The sequence below is a fragment of the Belonocnema kinseyi genome, chromosome 7 (genome assembly GCF_010883055.1).
Source record: "Belonocnema kinseyi isolate 2016_QV_RU_SX_M_011 chromosome 7, B_treatae_v1, whole genome shotgun sequence".
Classification (NCBI taxonomy): Eukaryota; Metazoa; Arthropoda; class Insecta; order Hymenoptera; family Cynipidae; genus Belonocnema; species Belonocnema kinseyi.
This window is the reverse complement of record NC_046663.1, coordinates 73,138,494-73,160,821: the sequence shown is the minus strand read 5'-3', so window position 1 is coordinate 73,160,821 and position 22,328 is coordinate 73,138,494. Positions and strand designations below refer to the sequence as shown.

The following is a 22,328-nucleotide window of genomic DNA, read 5'->3' as shown; positions in this document are numbered from 1 at the left end:
TTATTTACTTAAGCCAGACTTACACTGAGAAAAAAATTAATCGAATCAAAGAAATATAGTACTGAATACGTTAATGTTTCATTATTAATGTTAATTAATAATAATTCATTAATTGATAATGTTAATTATTAAGGTTTCTTCTAACAAAAGTGATTTTTTCTTTTGAAAAACATCATTTCTATTCGAAATTTTTGAACTCTTAAAATTTAAATTATTTTCTAATCTTTTCAAAAGTTCTAAAACTTTTAAACATATTTTGAAAAGTTTTTTTGTTTAATATTCTTTTAAGATTAATTTTTAAAAAAATCATTCAAAACTCATTTTAAACTTTCCCAGAAACTTTATTGTCGCAAACAGTATTTTTGTTTATCATATCCGAAGTTTTTGTCAATAATTTAATTTTTCTTCTCTCTTTAAAAGTTTGAACAAGTTTACAAATTATAATGCGGTAGCAAAATTTTACGAACAAAATTATTTCCCATTATTAAAAATACTTTTACGATTGAAATTTTCTCTTTGGATCCTGTTTGGAAATTTTGTTTGAAAGAATTGGCGGTTCAGAAAATTCGTTATCTTTATTAATAGACAAACAAAAAGAAAACAGCCACTAAAACTCATGTTCGCGCAATGTATTGTCGGGTTATCTCGGGTTTACTTTAATTCCTGGCAATTTGCCGGTTAGTAGACACCCTGCTTAATCTTAATAACTCAAAAAATGTTCAACTGAAAAATATTTATTAATGAAGGTTTGGTTTATGAAACTTCGTATTTTCCAACATAGAAAATTCAATTTATTAAATTATTTATCAGAATTTATTATTAAAGAAATAAAAATTTTAATTTTCATAATTTATTGATATTTCAATCTTTATTTATTTTTATTATATTAAATAATTTTATTAGCTTATTTCCTTATATTTTTAATTCTCCAAGACATATAGTTCTTTCAATATCATTATCAATTAATTTATGACTTGGATATATATTATTTGGATGAATTAAAAATTCATCTACAATCTTGACAAAGAATTCTTTTTTTTTAAGCTGGCTAATTTGCGGCAAGGCACTTTAAAGGTGGGTGATTTCATTTTAAATATACATATCTGGAATTTTTTAATTAAATTAATGGCCGTGGCTGCATGTCCGGAAATATCGGTGTAAATATCCGATTTTTTTCAGCACAAATAACTGGAAAAGAGGTTAATTGTACCGAAATTTCGTTACGAATAGCCGGATTTTTTCGGTAGGTGTTTAAACTCTAAATTAAAATGAAAACTGTGATTATTACAGAGCCTCCTACTAATTTGGATTTTACCAAATAAAACTGATTTCAAAGTTTTTGATATCTATATCCCTAACAGAAACAAAATAATCAGTTATCTGACTTTATTTTTAGTTTGATTTATTTTCTAAGGGGGGGGGGCTAAAGGATGTAAATAAAATAAGAGGATATAAATAATATTTAATATAATGAGTGTAAATAACATACTTGTATTTTCTTCACAATTATCTTCGGCTAATTCATTAATATCTGAAAAATCAAGGGCACTCGGTGACTTTTCAAGGTAATCGTCATCCTTATCATTTTGATCTTTATCATTTTTTTCATTCTCTTTCTCCTTTCCATTACTATTATTTTCCTCTTCATTGGCCTTTTCATTTTCAGTCTCACTTTTCATCATTTCTTGTAAAAGAGAACTTAAACCAAACTGACTGAGCGAAGCGAGATGTTGTTTTGCTTCAGAATCAAGAATATCATCTTCCAATTCACCATTCTTATCAATGTTGCCGAACATGAAACCAGTCATGTTAATTGCGGAATCAAAGTCCTTATCATCTTCGTCCGAATCCATTTTGCTGTTTTTTTTTTATAAACTTTCTCACAGAATACACAAAAATTCTATATAAATACGCGTATCAAAAAGAGAGGTTAGAAGCCTTTAATCCTTTTAGAACTTCTCAACATAATAATAAATTCATTGTTTTTACTTGAGGTATTAAGTTATTGGTTACATTTTCATATTATATTAACTTTCTTATAATTTCGTTAATTAAACAATGTTTATTTAGTGTTTTTATTAAAGGAGATCAACGAACGCAAACGAACGCGATATTGTTCCGTCCATTTGTTGCCATTTGCTTTTGCCAGTCACGTGACACGTCACTAATAAAAAGCATTATATATAGACATGCGCTCTTTAATTTTTTGGACGAAGCTGCCAATTGTGTCCATAAGGATCGCTGACTCGCGGGAGTTCTGAAAGTTTTCTTTTCCAGACCATTCAAAATTTTATTGAAAAATTTATAATAATTGTATGAATTATGAATGTTTTTATTCCGAATATTTAGAAAAAATAGGAAAAATTAATCGTTCTTATATACAAGCCCGAATTGCAGAATTGAGTGCTTATAAAATAGAACAGTTCAAACATTTCAAACTAAACAAATTTTCAATTGTAACCTCAAATACTGTATTATCCCAATTGAAAATTTGTTAAATGCAAAAACTTTCAGGATATAGCTACGTATACCGAAATTTCGGTACAAGTTCAGTAAACACTGTAAAAAATGTGAATGAAATATACATTCCGTTTTGTAAGTTTTTCGTATGATTTATATGGGAAAATTAAATGTTTATTGTAATCTTACACTGATATCTTAAGGATTTTCCCCATAGCTGAATGAAATTGACAATAAACGTGTAATTTTTCCACACAATCACAGGACCTAAAAATACTTGTGATCTTTGTGGAAAGTGTACATCAAGAATCATGGTAATATTAGCGTAAAGATCGGTGGAAATTTATGACATTTAGGGAAAATTGTAGAATACTTCAGTTTTTTCGTGTAATTTTGCACTTTTCTTTGTGTGAACATTACACCTTTTAATTTCACTGAAACTTTTGTACGAATATTCGGGTTTTTTTAGTACGTGTAGACTCTTCGAATTTAAAACTAGATACATTCAAAATTTAACGTTTTCGAGCTCAAAAAAACCTTTCACAAATGTAAACTTAAGGCAGATATATGACTTAAGTTTGCAGTGTTGGAAAGACAGAGGATACTCTGTATTTCCAATTTTTCAAAGTTCCCTTTTTTCTCTGTATGGAAAAAGTTACACTTTCCCCCTTTTCTGTTTACTCATACAATATTTGAATTACGCGGGAAATTCTCTGGAATTAGTAAATGTCCATACAGAAATTACTATATTGAAGAATATCAAAAATAAAATTACAGTGAACCCGAGAGATAGAACCCCCAGAGTTTGTTCTACCGGTAATTGATGTGGCCCAGTGCGGATGGTTGAGACAAGCCAGCGGCGGATCCAGGCCTTGGTCTCGGAGGGGGCGATCGGGTCGTATAAGTCGAAAAAAACAAAAAAAAAAATATTTCAAGTTATAAGTATAAAAACTTAGAGCTCAGGGGGGGGGGCGATCGCCCCGATCGCCCCCCTCTGGATCCGCCAATGAGACAAGCTGTGGGGGGATGCGCGGTGCTTATTCGCACTTGACTGTTTACATTCGGAGTGGATCTCTGTCTGGGGAATTAGGTCCAAGATCAGCCCCACACCCGGCACTCACTCTAGGTTTTACTGCCCAGTGGGCACAAAATTTGGCGACGTCTTTACGACATCGTTACGACAACTTTACACATCCTATGTCCATGTCGTTAAGGTGTCTTTACGATATCGTAAATAAGTCGTTTGATTTTACGATGTCTTTACGATATCGCAAAGACACCGAAACGACTTGGACATAGGATGTCGTAAAGACGTCACCAAATTTTGTGCCCACTGGGTGCATGAATGAATATCAGATGATGGATTTATTATCGGAAAGGGAATGATCCTTGTTTGAGTTACGCGCTGTTTTGAAGCAATGGCAAAATAAATTACACAAAAAATCAGCGAAAAGCTATTTAGTTCAAGTTAACCATAGTACTTAAAAAAGTAAAGAAATGTGAAATCTGTGAAATAAAGCAGGTTTTTGATGTTTTCCGATCAAAAAACTTTCTGCCTGCTTGGACCAGGCTGGGGGAGTCATGAGGTAGAATGCACATTAACAAAAAATGAGAACATCGTTTATAATTTACTTAAATCAATTCTCATTGATTTTCGCATCGAAGCATATCCGCGGTCTGGTCTCCCCACCCCTAGTCCAGTGCCGCGTAGTCACACTATTCACTCGGATTCGGCTGTAACTTCGGCAACTCTGGCGCATCACGCGAGAGCGCCGCGCAGATTGCCGACCGAACATGTGACATTACCAAAGATATTATAACATTACATCATGGACATTACATCAAAACATAGAATATTAGAGGAAGCTTTCAGTATTAACGATGATTTCCAGGATTTTTGGATTGAAAAGAAAATAAATGAACTACACCATCAGAAAATGGAGATTTCATTTATATTGGAATCAATTGAATCGTCCAAATTTGAATGGGGTTGAAAATGGCTTTATGGACCCTCCTATTGATCTTTATTAGTTGCAAATTCAACTATTCCTAATAAGCTGCGTGATTATTTGTGAGCTTGTCCCTGACGCTCTTGTTCCGCGCGGTCACTTTTCGTAGTGTCTGTCGCTCGAGACCTTGCGACCGTGGGTGTCAAGCGGTTGTGGTGTTGTGGTGGCTCGTTCAGTTGGCTGATTGGCATCCAGCTTTCTCTCCCTGGTTCTGTTTCGACTTTCGCGTCGAGCAATCGTGACCTTTTTCTAAGCCTAACATCAACGTGCTACATTACTTAAAGTGGTATTAATTATTTAGTTTCGGTTTCGACCCGTGCACTCCAAACTCATAGTTCTTACTCTACTGCAAAGTATTCACAATTCAAATAAGTGATTCTCGAACAGTGTGTCGCTTCTTGCCTTTTCAGATTATTGCGAAGTAAAATGATTTTGCCGACTCGATCGTCTTCTGGTGTTGTGGGAAGTGGCGAGTAGGATTTCATATACCTCCAATTGCGTGCGTGGTCGTAGCACCTGGATTCAGATCTGGACTAATAACTTTTGCAAAACAATCTAAATATTGTGTTTGTATATAAAACGAGAGATATGTGAGTTGACTCGCGGGTTGAAACTCTGATCATGGTTGAATTGCATAAGATCCGATTATAATTCAAGTAAATTAATATAATCTCAACTAGTTTGTTTGAATATCGGGTGGTTTTGATTGTTGTAAATTAGTTTTTTAAATTTTATTTACGTTATTAATTCGTTAAAAGTTATATTTGTGAAATAGAGAACTATGCAAGAAAAACTCACCAATAATTAAAATATAAATTTTTTTTCAAATTGAATGACTTGCTCTTTGACTTTGTTTCATGAATAAATTATAAACTTTTACTATTAATTTCTATTAAAAAATGAATTTTTTACTTATCGAATTTGAATGTTCGCGGAACTTTGACTGAAACATCTAGCGCTACCTAGTGGTTAGTGTTCTCCCGCCAGGGGCTCTCTCTGAACCAATAATATGGTGAAGAGGAGGATCTACCAAAAGTAGTCGATGACCGAAGACCGAAGCTGGCGTGTTTTGTGGTTACTGGTGTTTACGAAAGCGGTTAAATAATGTTAAATATGTATTAAAAAACAGAATCATGTGAGTCGATTTTTTATCTGGACGAAAGGAAAAATTCGCCAATCATTGGATTAGTGGTTAATAATATTGGGGGCGCACAGAAAGTGCGGGAAACCTTGTCGCTTCAGAAAGCTAACCTCGCCTCGCATCTGCAAGAATGGCGGTCGGCTCAACGAAAGTGGTTCAAGTAACAAATATCGCACCTCAAGCGACCAAGGATCAGATGCAAACACTTTTTGGCTATCTAGGAAAAATAGAAGATATCAGATTATATCCAACAATTCGAGATGTGGCAGTGCCGGTACAGTCGCGAATCTGCTATATTAAATTCCACGATCAAGGTAGTGTCGCGGTTGCCCAGCACATGACAAATACAGTTTTCATTGACCGTGCTCTGATCGTTATTCCGTACCAGAACGGAGACATTCCTGATGAACAGAGGGCTCTTGAATTAACCAACAATGGTACAGTTGTACCAGGTATGTGTGAGTTTGATTATTTAATTTTTGGAACAGACTCTATTGCTCTGGCTTTGAGTTTGCTGGCAATTATTTCTGGTTTGGACCTGTTTTTGGTGTTTATTTAATAAAATCAGTTTTTAATGAAGGTAATTAATTGACACGATCATTTTTAAAGTCTTCAACTGAAGATTTTTAACTCTAGAGCAATTTGGGAAAATTGCAGTCATGAGTAAGTTAAGGCAAGCTAAGACATCACGAAACCCGTGAATTTTAAAAAAAGGTTTGATATAATATTAAGTTATTTTACAATCACTATGTGTTCAGAAGATGATAACGTATCGTCTGCGTTTGCAGATACCCTCCAAGGTAGCCTAGCCCAGAAATTAAGTCAAAACATAAGAAAGAGGGTGATTTATTGCGAAAAATGGAATAGTGCAATTTTCATATAAAAAAGTTAATTTTTCAACAACAAAATAAATATGATTTTTTAACCAAAAAGTTAAATTTTAAACCAGAGAAGTAAATCTTACAAAAATATGCATTATTAGCAAAAAAGTTAATTATCAAACAACTTTTTTAATTTTCTACCAAATTCTTGAATCCTTAATCAAACCAGATTAATTTAGGACCAAAAAGATCAATTTTTAATAAAAAAGGATGCATTTTGATCCACGAAGATTAATTTTCTACAAAAAAAGACCAATTTTTAACAAAATACATGGTTTTTTATTTAGGAAAGATCGATTTTTAAACAAGAATGGAATATTGACCTTGTTTCTTAAAAAATCAATAGTTAGAAAAAATTTTTTTAACAAAATAGTTATGTTTTCAACGAGGGGTGAATTTTTGATTAAAATTAAGAAATTAAAAAAATTAATTTTCATCCATAGAGGGATTTTTTAACCCAGAAGGTTCACTTTTTTAAATGAAATAGTTAAGTTTTCAACTAAGAAGATGAATCTTCAACCAAAAAGATGAATTTTTAACAAAGTAGTTCAACTTTCAACCAAATATCTGAACTTCTGATTAAAAAAGAGAACTTTAAAGCGAAAGTTTCATTTTCAAAAAATAATATTTTTCACCTAATACTAGAATTTTTAACCAAACTAGATGAATTCTGAACCAAAAATGGTCGATTTTTACGTTTGGGTTCTATTAATAAAGTTCGCATTTAAGCACAAAATCGAGATGAAGAGTAAGTTTCTTAAAAACAACGAAAAAAAAAAATTCATTACAATTGATCAATCCATCAGAAATTAAAAAAAAAAAACTAGACTTGATATTTTGGCATAGGCGCTGTCTATCATTTTTGCCCTTTTTCTATTTTTTTACTATTTACTAATTATTTTTTCATACACTGCTAGTTCTATTTAACCTCTACCAAGCAATGTTTTTGGTCGATTTCAGGGATCACGGTCTCCCCTATTCCCCTCATTGTCCCCATTGTTGAAATGTTCCCCTTTCTCTTTAAATGTACGATATTTTACAAGACAGCATTTGAATTATGCGGTAAATTCTCTGAAATTGGCGAGTGTACGCAAGAACTATTAGAACCATTATTAGCTTTATATCTACAAAATTGTTCTATTAAAAACTAGAATATGCTACTGTGTTTACGGAAATAAATGTTATTTTATGAAGTCACAGAAATGAAGGGTTAAAGTGTAAAACTAATTAACTAAACAAAATTTCGAGAATGTTTTTTTTAACACAAAAGGCTTAAAAAATCAAATATATGGTGGGTTAAAAATACTTGTTCTAAACCTTTTTAATATAGTAATAAAAAGGTAATTCAAAAACAGATAACTAATTATTTACTTCTCTCCCATCTTATTCTTCTTCTTTAACTGCCTATCTTCTTACCTTGTTTTAAAGCCTTATTTTTTCAAAGAAAAAGCTTTGAAATAAAACTATTTGTCACTTTGTTCAGCACCAAAGTGGCAATAAAAATCCAAATCTTAAATTTTCATTTTCTAGAAAATTCCGTTTTATAATGTTTTTTCAATTAAGTTGTTTTTCTTGCTATCATAAACTATATTTCATTACATTATTATAATTTATTTATAAGGAAACATATATCTTCTTTCTATGGAGCTTTCATCGAAAAATCGCCTGTTACAGTGTCATACCGTTACAAGCTCCAATTTTTTGAATGATTTACTCGGAATTAGTTAACTTTTTTCTAATGAAAGTCGCAAAAAAAGCCTGTCCCAATATTAGGTTCCTGTCACTTTAAGATTTTTAACTTTCAGATTCTATTTCTCGGAACTGGATAATTTTTCTCTTAATCATGATTTTTTGGCCTTAAGTTATAGTTCGGGACTCCAACCTTTCAATTATATATTATAACTAATTTAACTTTATTACATTTATTTTCAAAATTTTATTCATTAGTTTTTGTAAATTAAAATTAATGAATATAAAAATAATAAAATATATATCCAAACACTTAGATAAATTATTTATAAATAAATAAATTGCGAAATTAAACATGAACAATGTATCATAATACAAGTGTAACTACAAATGCAACAAGTTTCAAGTGCTAAAAACTATAGTCCATTAAAAATAAAGACTCTTTAAACAAACTACTAGCTGAAAATAAAACATTTTAAAATATGTTGAAAATGTAAACACCGGAGACAGAAGTTGTTATTCAATATAAAATTGGAAGAGTTAGAAATATTTCGTAAAAAAAGTAATTGAAGGTGAATACTTTTTGATTCAAAAGTACAAAGTGACCTACATATTTAAGAAATGGAATATTCCAAGTTGATAAACTGCAAACTATATATGAGTAATTCTTTCATTTTATTTAAGATTCTTGCCCATAAAAAGTAATTTTAAAATGTTACTTTTTAAATGTCAAACTCAATTATTTCCCACCGGCTTAAAAAATTGTTTAATGACAGAAATGATTCAAAAATGGTTAAAAAAGTTTTAAACATATAACATTTTATATAAAAATATTGTTTCTTTTTTTATAAGTATAAAAAGAAATGTTTAAGCTATCCCCTATTTTGCCCATTTTTTTGTAAAAAAATTACCCAATTTTCCCTTTTTAATCTCCTTTTGGCCTGTGATCCCTGCAATTTTTGTAGTATAATTAATTTCGGTGTAACTTGAAGCACATAACTAAAAAACGAGTCTTACCTTTTTTCAAAAATAAGTTCAACAATCGATAATCTATCACATGTTATTCTAAAATTGCATTAATCGAAATTTTCATAAGGACAGCTGTTCATTTTGCATATCCAGTATTCAAGATCGCACCCGATAAGTCCTGGTTTTCTTATCGGGTAGTGATTTAAAACAGCCTAATTATCAAAAATATTAATAGTTTTCATTCAATGCAAAAAAATGCATAGAGCATTACTAGAACCTCCCGTTTTTATTTGTTGTCATTACTGTTACACCTCACGATCATTTTGGACAAGAATGAAAAATGTCGTTACAGCCGTTTTTGAAAAAACTCAATGGGGGGGGGGGGATTAAGTATAGTTTTGTGTAATTAACAATCTTGACATAACGAAATCTTTTAAAAATGTTTGAAAATAGGCGACAAAATTGAAATAATTCAGTATATTTTAATTGATACTTTCTGGTAGAACCTAATGCTTAGCTATGCTTTACGCGAATTAAAGGGTATAAAACTCAAAAAAAATTGAACCTTACATCTCCAATAGCTTAGGAGTAGGTCTTGAACTTAGAGTGGTCGCTGGAACGGGAAACTGGGAATTTTATAAGATCGGGCAATGACAGTGAATTAATTTTTCGACCGGGAATTTTCCAAATTTAAAAAAAAAGTATGTCCAAGATTGATTTTAAGAGTTTTTTTAATGAGTTAAATTTTTATCTTTTTTAATTATGATATCATTCGGTTTACAAGGCATAATTCGAAAATCTTTCACTTACAAATTTTCCATTTTGGATTTTAATTTTTAAGCTTACATTTTTCATTTAAAGAATTTTAATATGCAGTTTAATTTACATGTAAAATTGTTGAATTTTTATGTATAATAAATATTGTACATCTATATATTCTAGAAAACATTCGAGTAAGTTGAAGAGATCTTGGGAAGATCTGAAAAGATTCAAAATTAATTAAAAATTAGAAATGATTTCAAATAATTCAAACGAAGTGTCTACGCACATTGACAAAATCCGGCTATTTATACCTAATTTTCAGTGCAAATAGCCCACGGCCTAATTTAAAACAAAATATAGATTTTTGCAGATTTCGGAAAAAAAAATTAGAAGTTTTTTAAGAATTCTGAAAGGCTTCAAAAGAATAAAAACATTTTCTTAAGACTTCTAGGAAAGTTGAAACTGACTTTTTAGTGTAAAAAATTATTCGTAAGAGAATATTTAAAAAGATTTCCAAAATTTTCAGAAATTAATCTGCAAGATTTTAAGGAAATGTTTTTAATTTTGCAGCATTTAAAAAAATAGGAAGAATTCGAATCATTTTAAAAAGTGTTTGAAAGTTCGGAAAAATTGTCAAAAATAATTCAAAACTTAGATAAATTTAAAACAACATTAGAAGTTTTAAGATTTTGAAATAATATTTTGAAGCTTATTAAGGTTATTTAAACTGTGTACAGTGAAAATAATTTTGACTTATAATTTTAGAAGTGTTCAGAAATGATTGGGAATTTTTGTATGCTATTAAAACGGCCGCTCTGCGAACTATTGGAGTTATAGGTGTCGAAACTTATTTTTTATCTTTAAATTTGGTAACAAAAATTTGTAATCAGTAAGAGATGCACTAGAAAGAAGCAATTGAAAAAAAAATGGAATTTTTTCAACTTGATTCAGCTATTCATAAAAGCTGTAAATGGATTTGGTTATCGCAAGATGTTTAATATACAAATACTCTTTTTGAATTCACAAATAAAGAGTTTATGTCTATCATATTCACCACTTAATTGCTATTTCTACAAAACTAAACATCAATACCCCCCCTCCCCCCCACACACACCAATAAAAAATTGAGTTTTTCCAATAACGGCTCAACGATTGTTTTCAAAATGATCGAGAGGTATCGTAAAAAAATAGATAAAGACCGGGAGTTGCAAGATCTCTTGAGTTGAATTCCATCAAAACCCACGGTGTATTTTACTGTGCCAAGACGATTTTTTTCTATTTTATTTTTTGTTGTGAAGTAACAGCAGTGTTACGAAACTTTCAGTATTTTACTTTATTGTCTTGTAGGAAATTTTTCCATTTAATGAATCCCACTTTCTATCAAAACATGCAATAACCATTCGCACTTTTTTCAGGTCTTTACCCTTCCGAGCCAAAACTGCCGCCAAATGTAGTAAACGCGATTGAAGGCATCCCGCCGAATCATGTAATCACAACGATGGATCCTACTCTGGAAGCGAATGGTCTTCCTCCATATCCTCACTTGCCTGGTCACTTGGACAGCAGAAGGATCGAGGAGATAAGAAGAACGCTGATAGTCGCAAATCTTGACCCCTCGATAACAGCAGAGCAATTATTAGATTTTTTTGCTGAAAATAACGTAGAAGTAAAGTATTCAAGACTGTGTACGAGAGACTCGGACACTGACCACTACGCATTATTAGAACTCACTGAACAAACCTCTATCGTCCCAGCTTTGCAGTTAAATGGTAGTTTACTGGGCGATATGCCTATTTCAATCTATCACTCTCTGCAAGCCATATCAAAACCAGAAGCGAAGAGCAACGAGGCGGCGCAGAGGGAAATCGAGGAGGCCATGTCGCGGGTAAAAGAGGCCCATAATCTAATTTCGGCGGCTATTGATCCTATGATCGGTGGCATGTTGTCTAAAGACAAGAGGAGTAGGAGTGGATCTCGTGGAAGGAAATCTAGATCTCGATCGAGAGGCCGTTCCAGAAGATCCCGGTCTCGAAAGCGTTCCCGTTCTCGTCACAGACGCTCACGTTCAAGACATCGTCGCAGATCGCGATCGCGTTCGAAACGTAGATCCCGATCGAAGGATCGGAAGAGGAAATCACCTTCTCGAAGGAGAAGCAGCTCTCGAGGTCGTCACCGTTCTCGCTCCAGGTCACGGAGGTCAAAATCTCGACGTTCTAGGACCAAGTCGAAAGATCGCAAGAAGAGGTCCCCCAAACGAAGAAGTCGATCTCGGTCTCGCAGCAAAAGGTCGAAATCTAGGAGCAGGCGCTCAAGATCTAAATCAAAGTCTAGGTCGTCCAAGTCGAAATACTCGGAGAAGTCCAGGGATAAGGATAAGGAAGGACGCAGTAAGGACAAGTCAGAAAGCAATGGGAAGAAGAGTGATGAGAAGAGTGAGAAAAAGTCGAGCAAGGAAAAGAGAGCAGAGAAGGAAGCCAAATCTGAGGAAAAATCGAGATCTAGAGCTGGTTCTGAGTACAGAGATAGCAAAGAAAGGCAAGGCTCTTCGGATTAATTTATTGCGTAACTGCTTTATCGTGTGACCCTAGTTATTAATTCAATGTTTATTTCGATTCAAGTGTAACGAGACGATCAGGTAATAAATAAAGCTATATCGTATATCGGAGATATTCTTTTCTTTAGGCGAGACTAGATTTATTCTAAACTTCCTGGAATTTTTTAGACCTGGTTGATCCGAAGTCCAACCGAAAATTTTTGTTTTCGCTCGAAACAAAATTTTGTTACCTTCTGTAAAACCTATATTCACATTAGATTTTTCGGTGAAAGTACCATAAAAAAGAAGACTTTTATTTCAATACACGAGAATAATTTTAAGAAATAAAGATGCTGAAGGGAAGACAGCAAATTATTACCACAGTGAAATTTTGCCTAAAACGTTGATACATTTTTTTTATTACTATATTAAAAAAGGAGTATTTGAACGAATCTTTTATCGCAGCGGGTATCTCATTTTTAAGAATTTTGTATGCAATAAACCATGTGTCAAACAAATGTTGGTTATCTAGTTCTGTACTGCATTCTTACAATTGAGTATTCTAATATTACGTCACGCTCGGTAGGTCACATCAAAATCTGATTTTGACTAAAAATGATTTCCGCGAAATTAAATAAAAAAAATTGTGATATAGCTTTGCTTTTAGTAAATAAAAGCCATTTTTTTCATTATTGTTGGCAATTTGGAAAATGTGCGATTAGGCAATCCATCACGAAAAATTATAATTTGCCGTAATTAAGGTCATAATCTCAATTGCCGGCGACTCATGTCATAATACTTTTCGATAATAAGTGATTTTAAGTGGATTCGTGTCAAATAAAGTTATATTAAAGAGACTTTAAAGGATTTTAAAAGCCTTCAAGTGATCTTAGGATTTCTCAAGAGATTTTTAACGATTTAAAACAATTTTAAAGATTTTTTTAAGGATCCAAAAAGGATTACGGTTTTGCACGAGATTTGATTAGATTTTAAGGCAGTTTAGGTGATTTTAAGGAATGTCAAGCGAGTTACTGAAAAGTTATTTAACAAGATCCTAATGAATTTGAAGAGATTTCAAGGGATGTAATTTTTTAAATATTTTAAGGAATTTCAGAAAATTCAAAGGATTTTAATTAACTGTACTCAATTTCGAAAATTTAAAATGATTTTAAAGAAGTTGAAGGAATTTCGAAAAAATTCGGAGGAGTTAAAGGATTAAAAAAAAAAAACTTAAAGAATTTCTGAAAATTCAAGTGATTTTAAGAAATTACTATAGGGACTTGACGAGATTTTAAGATTTTTTTAAAAAGAATTTTAAAATAATTCAAAAACGTTTCAAGATTTATAAGAATTTTTTAAAGATTTTAGAGCTATCTAAAAAGTTATTTAAAAAAAAGTTTTTTAAAAAGATTTTAATACATTTTAAAAGACTTCAAGGGATTTAAAAGAATTTAATAATTTAAGGATTTTCAAGAGATTTTAAGGAGTCTAAAAAAATTTTAAGGATTTTAAGAGATTTTAAGAGATTTTAATTAATTTTAGTCGATTTTGAATTTTTTAAAATGATTTCAAAAAAGTTGAAGGGAGTTCAAAAAAATTCGGAGGACTTTAAGGATTTCTAAGAACTGAAGTGATTTTAAGGAATTACTAGGGACTTGGCGGAATCTTAAATTTTCTTTCTAAATGATTCACAAGAGATTTTATAAGATTTTACGATAGCTTTACTGATTTTAAAGAAATTCAAGCGAGTTATTGAAAAGTTAATAAAACAGATTTAATGAACTTTAGGAGCTTTCAAGTTACTAAAAGAAATTGATTGATTTAAGGATTTTCAAGAGATTTTAAAGAGCATAAGAAAGTTTAAAGAATTTTGGATTTAAAAGATTTGAATTAATTTTAGTCATTTTTACAATATTTTAAATTATTTCAAAGAAGTTGAAGGGACTTCAAAAAATTTCGGAAGACTTTAAGGATTTTCAAGGAATCTCACGAGAGTTCTAGGAATTCAAGTGATTTCAAGGAATTACTAGGGACTTGGCGGAATCTTCAAGTTTCTTTTTAAAGGATTTAAAAATAATTCAAAAAATTTGAATGATTTACAAGTTATTTTGTAGTTTTATTGATTTTAAAGAATTTCAAGCGAGTTTTTGAAAACAATTACATATTTTCCCATGAGAAAGAAATTCTCGCATTAAGCTTTTAGCAAAGTGGCCACTCGATTGGGAAACCGGGAAATGGACGGGAATTTTTTTACACCAATAAATGGCAGTGGATTTATTTTTTGACAAATTCTTAGAAGAAATTCGATTTCAACAGTTTTTGAAATAATTTGTTCATTTTTTTATCTTTTAATAATGCTATGATTCAGTTTACAATGCGTAATTCGAAAATATTTTACTTATAAAATTTTACATTTTTATTTTTAAGAGTAAATTTTTTATTCGAAGTATTTGAAAATGCTGTATTTCAGACTAAAACTATAAAAAATTAAAAGTGTTTGAAGTTGAAAATTTGGGATAAAACCCTTTTTTATTTTATCAAATGTTAATGTTAATAAATAATGTTTCTTAAACGGATATATACTTGAAGTAAAAAAAGTGGACAATAATCGATCTGGCAAAACGATTCTAAATCCGTTCAAAATTTAGCAATTTCCCAATTTTAACGTCATTTAAAAAATGTAAACGTCCGATTGAAACTTTATAAACTATTTTCGGCTTACAAATAACTTCCTAATAATATATAAGAAATTAAATTTGAAAATGTTTAATTAAGTAAAAGAATAATTATTGAACATTTACCAATATTTGACTGGTCATTTACGACGAGTAAATTGAAACCAAATATTTAAATGTAAACAACTTGACATAGAAAGCCTGGAATCGTTGGAATTTCGAAGAGCTTTTAAACTTTGAACATTACCATTTTAATTATATTTGAAACAAAATTTAATATCTAAGTGTGTGTACTGACAAAATTCGGCTATTCGTTGCGAAATTGCGGTGAAAACGGCCAAAGCCTAATTTAAAACAAAATTTAGATTTTCGCAGATTCCAAACAAACAATTTCGAAGCTTTCTAAGAATATTGTAAAAGGCTCGAAAAGAATAAAATCATTATTTTAATATTACCAGGAAAATGGAAAAGGATTTTTTATTTTGAACAATTATTTTAAGAGAATATTTAAAAAAGGTTTAAAAGATTTATAAAATTGATGAAAAAGAATCTTAAAGATTTTAAGGAATTATTTTAAATTTTCAGGATTTTATAAAAATGGTAGGAAGAATTTGATATTTTTAAATCTTTTTAAAAATTCTCTTAAAATAAGGTTTAAAAATAAAAAATCATTTTCAATTTTCCTAGAAATCGTAGCAAAAAGTTTTTATTGTTTTGAAGCCTTTCACAGTTCTTGAAAAGCTTTTAAATTTATTTTCAGTCTTTTCGCAATTTTTAAATATCTGAATGGTTGTTACTTATAGGTCAGAATTTTAAGGAAATATTTTAAAAGTTGCAGGGTTTTCTAAAATTTAAAAGTTGCAGGGTTTTATAAAAGTTAAAAATGATAAATTTGGCAGTTTATCTGCATTTCATTTAAAATTGTTAAATTTAAAACTGTAAGTACCTTTCATTTAATACTTGTAAATTATTGAACATTTTGGTACACAATTTTTAAATTAAAAAACTTTAAATCTTCGATTTTAATACAGTCAAATCTGGATTAAATATCAATTTTGGGACTGAGCGTCAAAATTCAAGAGTTCCACTTTTTATGCTTTAATTTGTAGTTTATTTTTTATTCCTTCAAATGGAAAAATTTTAGCTTTGGAATTTCAATTTTTTAAGTTTATTGGCGGTGAAAAATGTTTGCGAATCGGGAAACGACCGGAAATTTCTTTCTTTGATTAAAACAGCCACATTCTGTTTTAGAAAATGATCAGTTTTTTATATTGCAGCTGAACCATTTTTTTCGTTTAGTTTTACAAAAATTCAATCTAATTTAATTTATGTATTAGAAGATTTTCGATTAAGGATCTTAACTAATTTTCTCAAGCTTGAAAATTAGAATTTTTTAAAATTATTTATAGAATTGAGGAAAATATTGGCATGATTGATCGTAAGGGGCCATTCACAAAATACGTAATACATTTTTCAGGAACTTCTCACCCCCCTCCCATGCGTGATACTTTTTCTATTGATCTTAACATGGAGAATAATACTCCCCCCCCCCCTAAACGTATCATGTGTTTTTTGAATGACTTCTGATTTCGGAAGAGAATTAAAGGTGAACTTTAGAAAAAAATATTTCTGGTTAAAATTGTTTATTTAAAAATATTTATTTCGTGTCTTATGATGTTTTTGCTTTCTTTTTAGGTAAAGCTTTAAATCATTTTTAACAATGCGCATGTTTGACATTGAGTTAACACTTTGTTACAAAAAAAAAGAAAAAAACTCGATGTACTTTTCACGAGACAGTAGACATTACATTGCAGGTCTAGTGAAACTAAAAAATGTTTCATATGCAAAATATTTCATACACCCCCAAAATCTGATGTTATGGTAAAAAAACGTTTTTGGTATGCGCATATATATAATAATTCATAACTGCGGCATTTTTTATTAAATTTCCAATTTGTTTTCCTCTCAAAAATAGAATAATACACCTTTTGAATCATAGATTGTTTATTTTATCACGTTATAAAATCACGATTCTCCAATTTAAAGTATTTTGAAATTTCTCTTTTTTCGTCCGATTTTTTTCAACTGTAGCAAATTATGATAATTTTTAAAAAAATTGAACTGTACATTAAGGTTTAAGAAGTGAATAACCATTAATTTCACAAGGCGATTCGAAATCTGTGCAAAATTTAAAAATTTTCAGATGTTAGCATTAAAATTAAACTGTTTCAATTAAAAAACTGTTTACTAGAAAAACTTCGTGTAAGTTAAAGTAATATTTAGAAGGTCTAAAAAGATTCAAAATTAATTAAAAATTGGAAAAAAATTTAGAAGTTTTTTAAGAATTGTGAAAGACAAAAAAACATGTTCCCAAGATTGACAGGATTTTTGAAAATCACTTTTTATTTAAAAAAATTAATTTCAAGAGAATATTTAAAAAGATTTCTATAATTGTAAAAAATGAATCTGGAAAATTGTAAGAAAATACTTATATTTTACAGGATTTAAAAAAAATGTTAGAAAAATTCAAATAATTTTAAAATATGTTTAGAAGTTCTGAAAATAATTCAAACATAATTTAAAATTTGAAAAAACGCAAAATAACATGTATATATATGTCAAGATTTTAAAATAAAAATTTGAAGCTTTCTAAGGATTTTTAAACTATTCGAAATAAAAATAATTTAACTTTTAATTTATGTAGTGTTCAGTTTACAACAAAAATGCAATCGTTCAATTTTTAGTATTTCTGGCTTAAAATGATTTGCAGCTCAGTTTTTATTACTTCAAATGGAGAAATTTTTAGCTTTGAGTTCGAGTTTTTTTTTATTTCTACTGACCGTGAAAAATGCTTACAAACTGGGAAATGGCCGTGAATTTTTTTCTACGATGAAAATGGCCATCTTTCTTGGTTGAAAATTGAACTGTCTTCTATACAAAATTCGTCCTTTTCCATTTCTCTTATTTTAAAATAATCAAGTTCACAAGTTTAACAGTTTCGAAATAAATATTTTAGGACGAGATATACTGCTTTATTCATTATCTTTCAAAATATACTGCGACTTTTTGTGGACTTTTTTCAACATTTATGCGACTAAACCTTGTCGTTAATCCGAGCCCTATGCAATAAAACGTCTAAAACTGGAATTTATTGGAAGGCCATTTGAAAAATTTGTTCATCTTAGGCTTAAAATACTCGGGAGGCATTCTATTTAAAATATATACATCTATTTATACACGGAGAGTAATTTCAAGAGATTAATTCACGTAGCGCGTGATTTTTGAGCTACAATTTTCACGTGATTTAAAGTCTCGGACTCTGTGATCTAAAAGCATAGAATTCCAGATCTGGGAGCAAAGGGGCATGGCGCAATGTCTGAAACTTCGAGACATATTCTTTAAAAGCGAGAGTTCCGAGATGTTAGTTCTCGCGCCAAAGCGTAAGAAAATCAAGGAGTAGTGCCGTGAAACAATCTCTCGAAATTTCTCTCCATGTAGATCGATAATTAATTCCGCTGTTTGAGTAAAGCTCTGTATGGTGTTGGTCCAGCTGTAACTCCATCAATGAAATCAGTAGTTGGGGTTTCTTCTCCCGGGACCACTGAAAATGTGAATTCGTGCAAGAGAGTTGCTACGATGACGAAAATATTGCTCTTGGCAAGAACTTCACCCATGCATCGATGTTTTCCTACAAGATAAAAAAACATTTTTTTATCACGGAAATTTTAATAGCTTAATAAATATTTTTTGAATAATTATGAATTATTATTATTGATTAATAATTCATAAAAGTACCTAAACTAAAAGGTAGAAAAGTATCTGGCAGGAACAGTTTTCCTTCATCGTCGATGAATCTTTCTGGCCGAAAGGCTTCAGGATCTTTCCAATTATCATCCATTAGGACCCGATTAAAGTTGACGACAAGCATTGTGTCCTGTACACAATATTCTACGATGAAAATTTGGTTTAAACGTTAACAGGGATCACAGTCTTTCACATATTCCCCTGCATTTAGCCTTTTTACATTCTCATCATTTATGACTGAGAAAGTATTAGAATGGTTGGAAATTTGACATCACACTTTTTAAACGGATCTCCACGTTTCGAGACCCCCTGAATCTGAAAATCAAGTTTTTACGATGGCGTCTGCCTGTCCGATAAAAAGAAAATTCTCAGAGTTATAGCATTTTTAAAAAATTTTCAATTAACCGAAAATCCAAATTTTAAACCAAAAAACCCACGATATAAAAAAAAAGTCAAGAGAAGAAAATCATTTCTTTTTGAAAGCCCTACAAGATTATCATAACAAATTTTTGGATTTTCTTGAAAAATCGAAAATTCAAATTTCGATTGCACAATATATAATGAACAATCAAAAATTCCATTTTGTGGCCAAACTATGTAGGACACGAAAAAAGATAAATTAACAACAATTGTTATCCCCAAAAAGATCTGCAATTTCGTTAAGAATCAATTCTTGATTGGACGCGTACTTTTTGATTTATTCGTGAAAAATAACATTGAAGATAAAAAAATATAATAAAAATGTGTGGAAAAACGACGAAAGTTACGAGAAAAAAGATTGAACAAAACCTGTTTACAAATATCTGTTGAAAATCGAGTGCGCAGCGCGAGTGTAACGATGACAATGTGTACCTCAAAGCCTACAGAGCTTTGAGAAACTTAATCTTCCACTATACTTAATTAGGTAGATACTTCATAATATGAATTTGATAAAGTGTAATTCAAGCATTCCAAATGCAAAGAACAAATATCCGAGCACGAGGTGTAATAATGTTCGAGCGCGAAGCGCGAGGTAACTCATTATCGAGCGCGAGATTCAACCGTCGCAGATTTATCTTCCTATTCTCGAAAAACTTCTCCGTTTCTCTTTAAATATACGGTATTTGAAAATAAAATATTTCAATTGAAATTCTCTGTAAATGGAAATGTACGTGATAAAAGTATAAGAACCATTTTTTCTTTTACATCTACGAAATTATTCTTTTCAAAACTGGTACATATGTATATGCTAGCGCTTGAATGAAAGTTAAATTTTTTTAACTTACGGGATTTTCCATTATAATCAATTTTACTTTTTTAAATGAAAATTAAACATGTTATTAATACATTTTTCGAATTGAAATTAAATGTGCAAGAGCTATAACATTGTACAAAATAAAAATCTATGTATCGTAAGACAAATAACTTACTATATAAGTACAATCCGTTTTAAATGCTGTAAACAATTATTAGTTCATGCAGAAGAAACACTTTTTTAAAAAAACTTGTAGCTGAAAATCATATGACACATAAAAATGGAACTGTTAAGAATTATATAGTAATTTTAAAAGAAAGTATTCAAAATTCAACACTTTTCATCTGAAGTGTACAAAGTTAAAAAAATTAAAAAATTGAATATTTTTAATCTGAATATGAATGTTGAGTAGTCACACATTTTATTTTTAAATCTTACCAATAAAAAATTTGCAAATGTTTATTTGTCCACTTTCAAACTACAGTGCTTAGTTCTAATAGTATAATTATTTTATCTATGCAAATGAAATATTTTTGAAATTTAAATACTTTAGGCACTTAAACGATTTTAAATTAGAGATTAATAAGAGTATTAAAAAAATATACCTTTTGAACCTATATTTTCAAATTTAAATTGAGAGTTTTAAACATATTAAAATAATTTATTTAACTAATTTGATTTTTTGTCGCACTTTTTTATGTTACCGTGAATAGATTTTCAACGGCTTAAGGCCTAAGTACAGTGAAATTTGTCTATTGCGCCGGTTTTGGGGCTGAGGGTGGGTGGATACAAGCCTGTTAGAGCACGCTGCGCTTTCGTTTATTCACGCCTGAGTGCTCGCGTGGACTTGAATGACAACCGCAGACCGCGCGCAGCTCTATGTGACCTACCTGCGGTGCGGCCTAAATTATCGAAATGGCTATAGAAGGGAGAGCTATTGAAGGGTCTCTCCGTATATACTATTTTTTAAAATACATTTCTCAATGCCATAAATAATTAAAGGATCATTTGAAATGATTGAAAAAATGTTAAATTTTGTATAAAAAGATTGTTTCTTCTTTTCTACATTCAAAAATAAATATTTAAGGGCATGTAACAGCGTGTCACGTGACCAATTATATGTCATTACAGTCGGAAATTTTATAATGATAAAAATAATATATTAAGCTGTAATTTTAAGAAATTGTTTAAAATCTATTCGTCTGATCCACTTGAGTTTTTATTTATTTTTTTTAATTTTTTCCATTTTATTCAGTCGATTTCAGCCGAGGCACTAAAGCCCTGCTCTCAGTTACATTTAAAGTAAAAAATTGCAGTATATAAACAAAATAATAACTTGAGTGGAGCAGACAGACGTGCACTTATGTGTTTTGAACCATTTCTCAACATTTCAGCACAATATATTCATTTTTCTAATTACTCTTTCCTTACTCTTTCCCCTATTTTTTCCTTTTTTCATGAAAAAATTACCACATTTCTCCTTTTTTGAGCTTCTTTTGCGCTGTGATCCCCGGGTTTATTATTTTGATAAATATTATATTATATTTATTTTTGACCTTTGGAATTCGATGACCCAAGATGAATGTGTCCTCTGAAGCTCTGTGAGGAACGTTCAACGTCCTTCCCATGAACATTCTTAATGATTCATACACTATTGCATTTACGTATGTCATTCTAGAAGAAAATCATCCCAATGTCAATATATTTATAAACTAAAATTTTAAATTAATTTTAAACATTTGATAAAAATAATATTAAATACCTTGTTTTATCGTTTAGAGATGGTAATCTTTCACGACAGGTGATTGAATCTATTTCATTCTGAGCTTTTTTTTGTATGTCTGGATATAATAGCATATATAAAAAACAAAAACCTAGAGTTTTTGATGTAGTTTCTGATCCAGCCATGAATAAATCAACACATATCGCCAGCAGTTGAGATTCTGGAAATTTAAAGTTTCCATTTATATTGATAGGAATTCATTCCAAAACAATTCGAATCATTCCAAAATCTGTTTCCGAATCTATCTAAACCAATCCAAAGAAGCTCTTAATTTTGTTCAACCAATATTAATTAAAAATTAATCCGAATCAATCCGAAAAAATGTTCAATCCTAATTAATCCGAACTAGGATTGACCTAAATCGATTTTCAATCCGAATGAATCCAAT

The 22,328-nt window shown here is 30.4% G+C and overlaps 3 protein-coding genes across 5 annotated transcripts in view; 1 reads left to right on the top strand and 2 right to left on the bottom strand.

Annotated features, from left to right (window-relative positions):
• LOC117176151 (transcription initiation factor TFIID subunit 1) overlaps positions 1-2,126 on the bottom strand; it is a 45,512-nt gene extending 43,386 nt beyond the window's left edge. For all 3 annotated transcript variants that reach the window (XR_004467585.1, XR_004467586.1, XM_033366234.1), the window contains exon 1: positions 1,490-2,126. Coding sequence is in view for 1 of the 3 variants with exons in the window: in XM_033366234.1 (XP_033222125.1) it covers positions 1,490-1,853 (364 nt within the window). In the remaining 2 variants the exon portion in view is untranslated. The remainder of the gene's footprint in view (positions 1-1,489) is intronic.
• Positions 2,127-5,355: 3,229 nt separating this feature from the next.
• LOC117176199 (probable splicing factor, arginine/serine-rich 7) lies at positions 5,356-12,576 on the top strand. The gene is made up of 2 exons (XM_033366312.1): positions 5,356-6,062; positions 11,327-12,576. The coding sequence occupies exons 1-2, from the start codon at positions 5,741-5,743 to the stop codon at positions 12,463-12,465; spliced, it is 1,461 nt and encodes a 486-aa protein (XP_033222203.1). The 5' UTR covers positions 5,356-5,740; the 3' UTR covers positions 12,466-12,576.
• Positions 12,577-18,129: 5,553 nt separating this feature from the next.
• Positions 18,130-22,328, bottom strand: part of LOC117176510 — a 37,750-nt gene continuing 33,551 nt past the window's right edge. Inside the window, exons 17-20 of the mRNA XM_033366765.1 lie at positions 21,920-22,100; positions 21,714-21,831; positions 18,915-19,053; positions 18,130-18,807 (exon numbers count right to left, since the gene is read on the bottom strand). Of these exons, the coding sequence (XP_033222656.1) occupies positions 18,626-18,807; positions 18,915-19,053; positions 21,714-21,831; positions 21,920-22,100 (620 nt within the window). The 3' untranslated portion in view covers positions 18,130-18,625. The remainder of the gene's footprint in view (positions 18,808-18,914; positions 19,054-21,713; positions 21,832-21,919; positions 22,101-22,328) is intronic.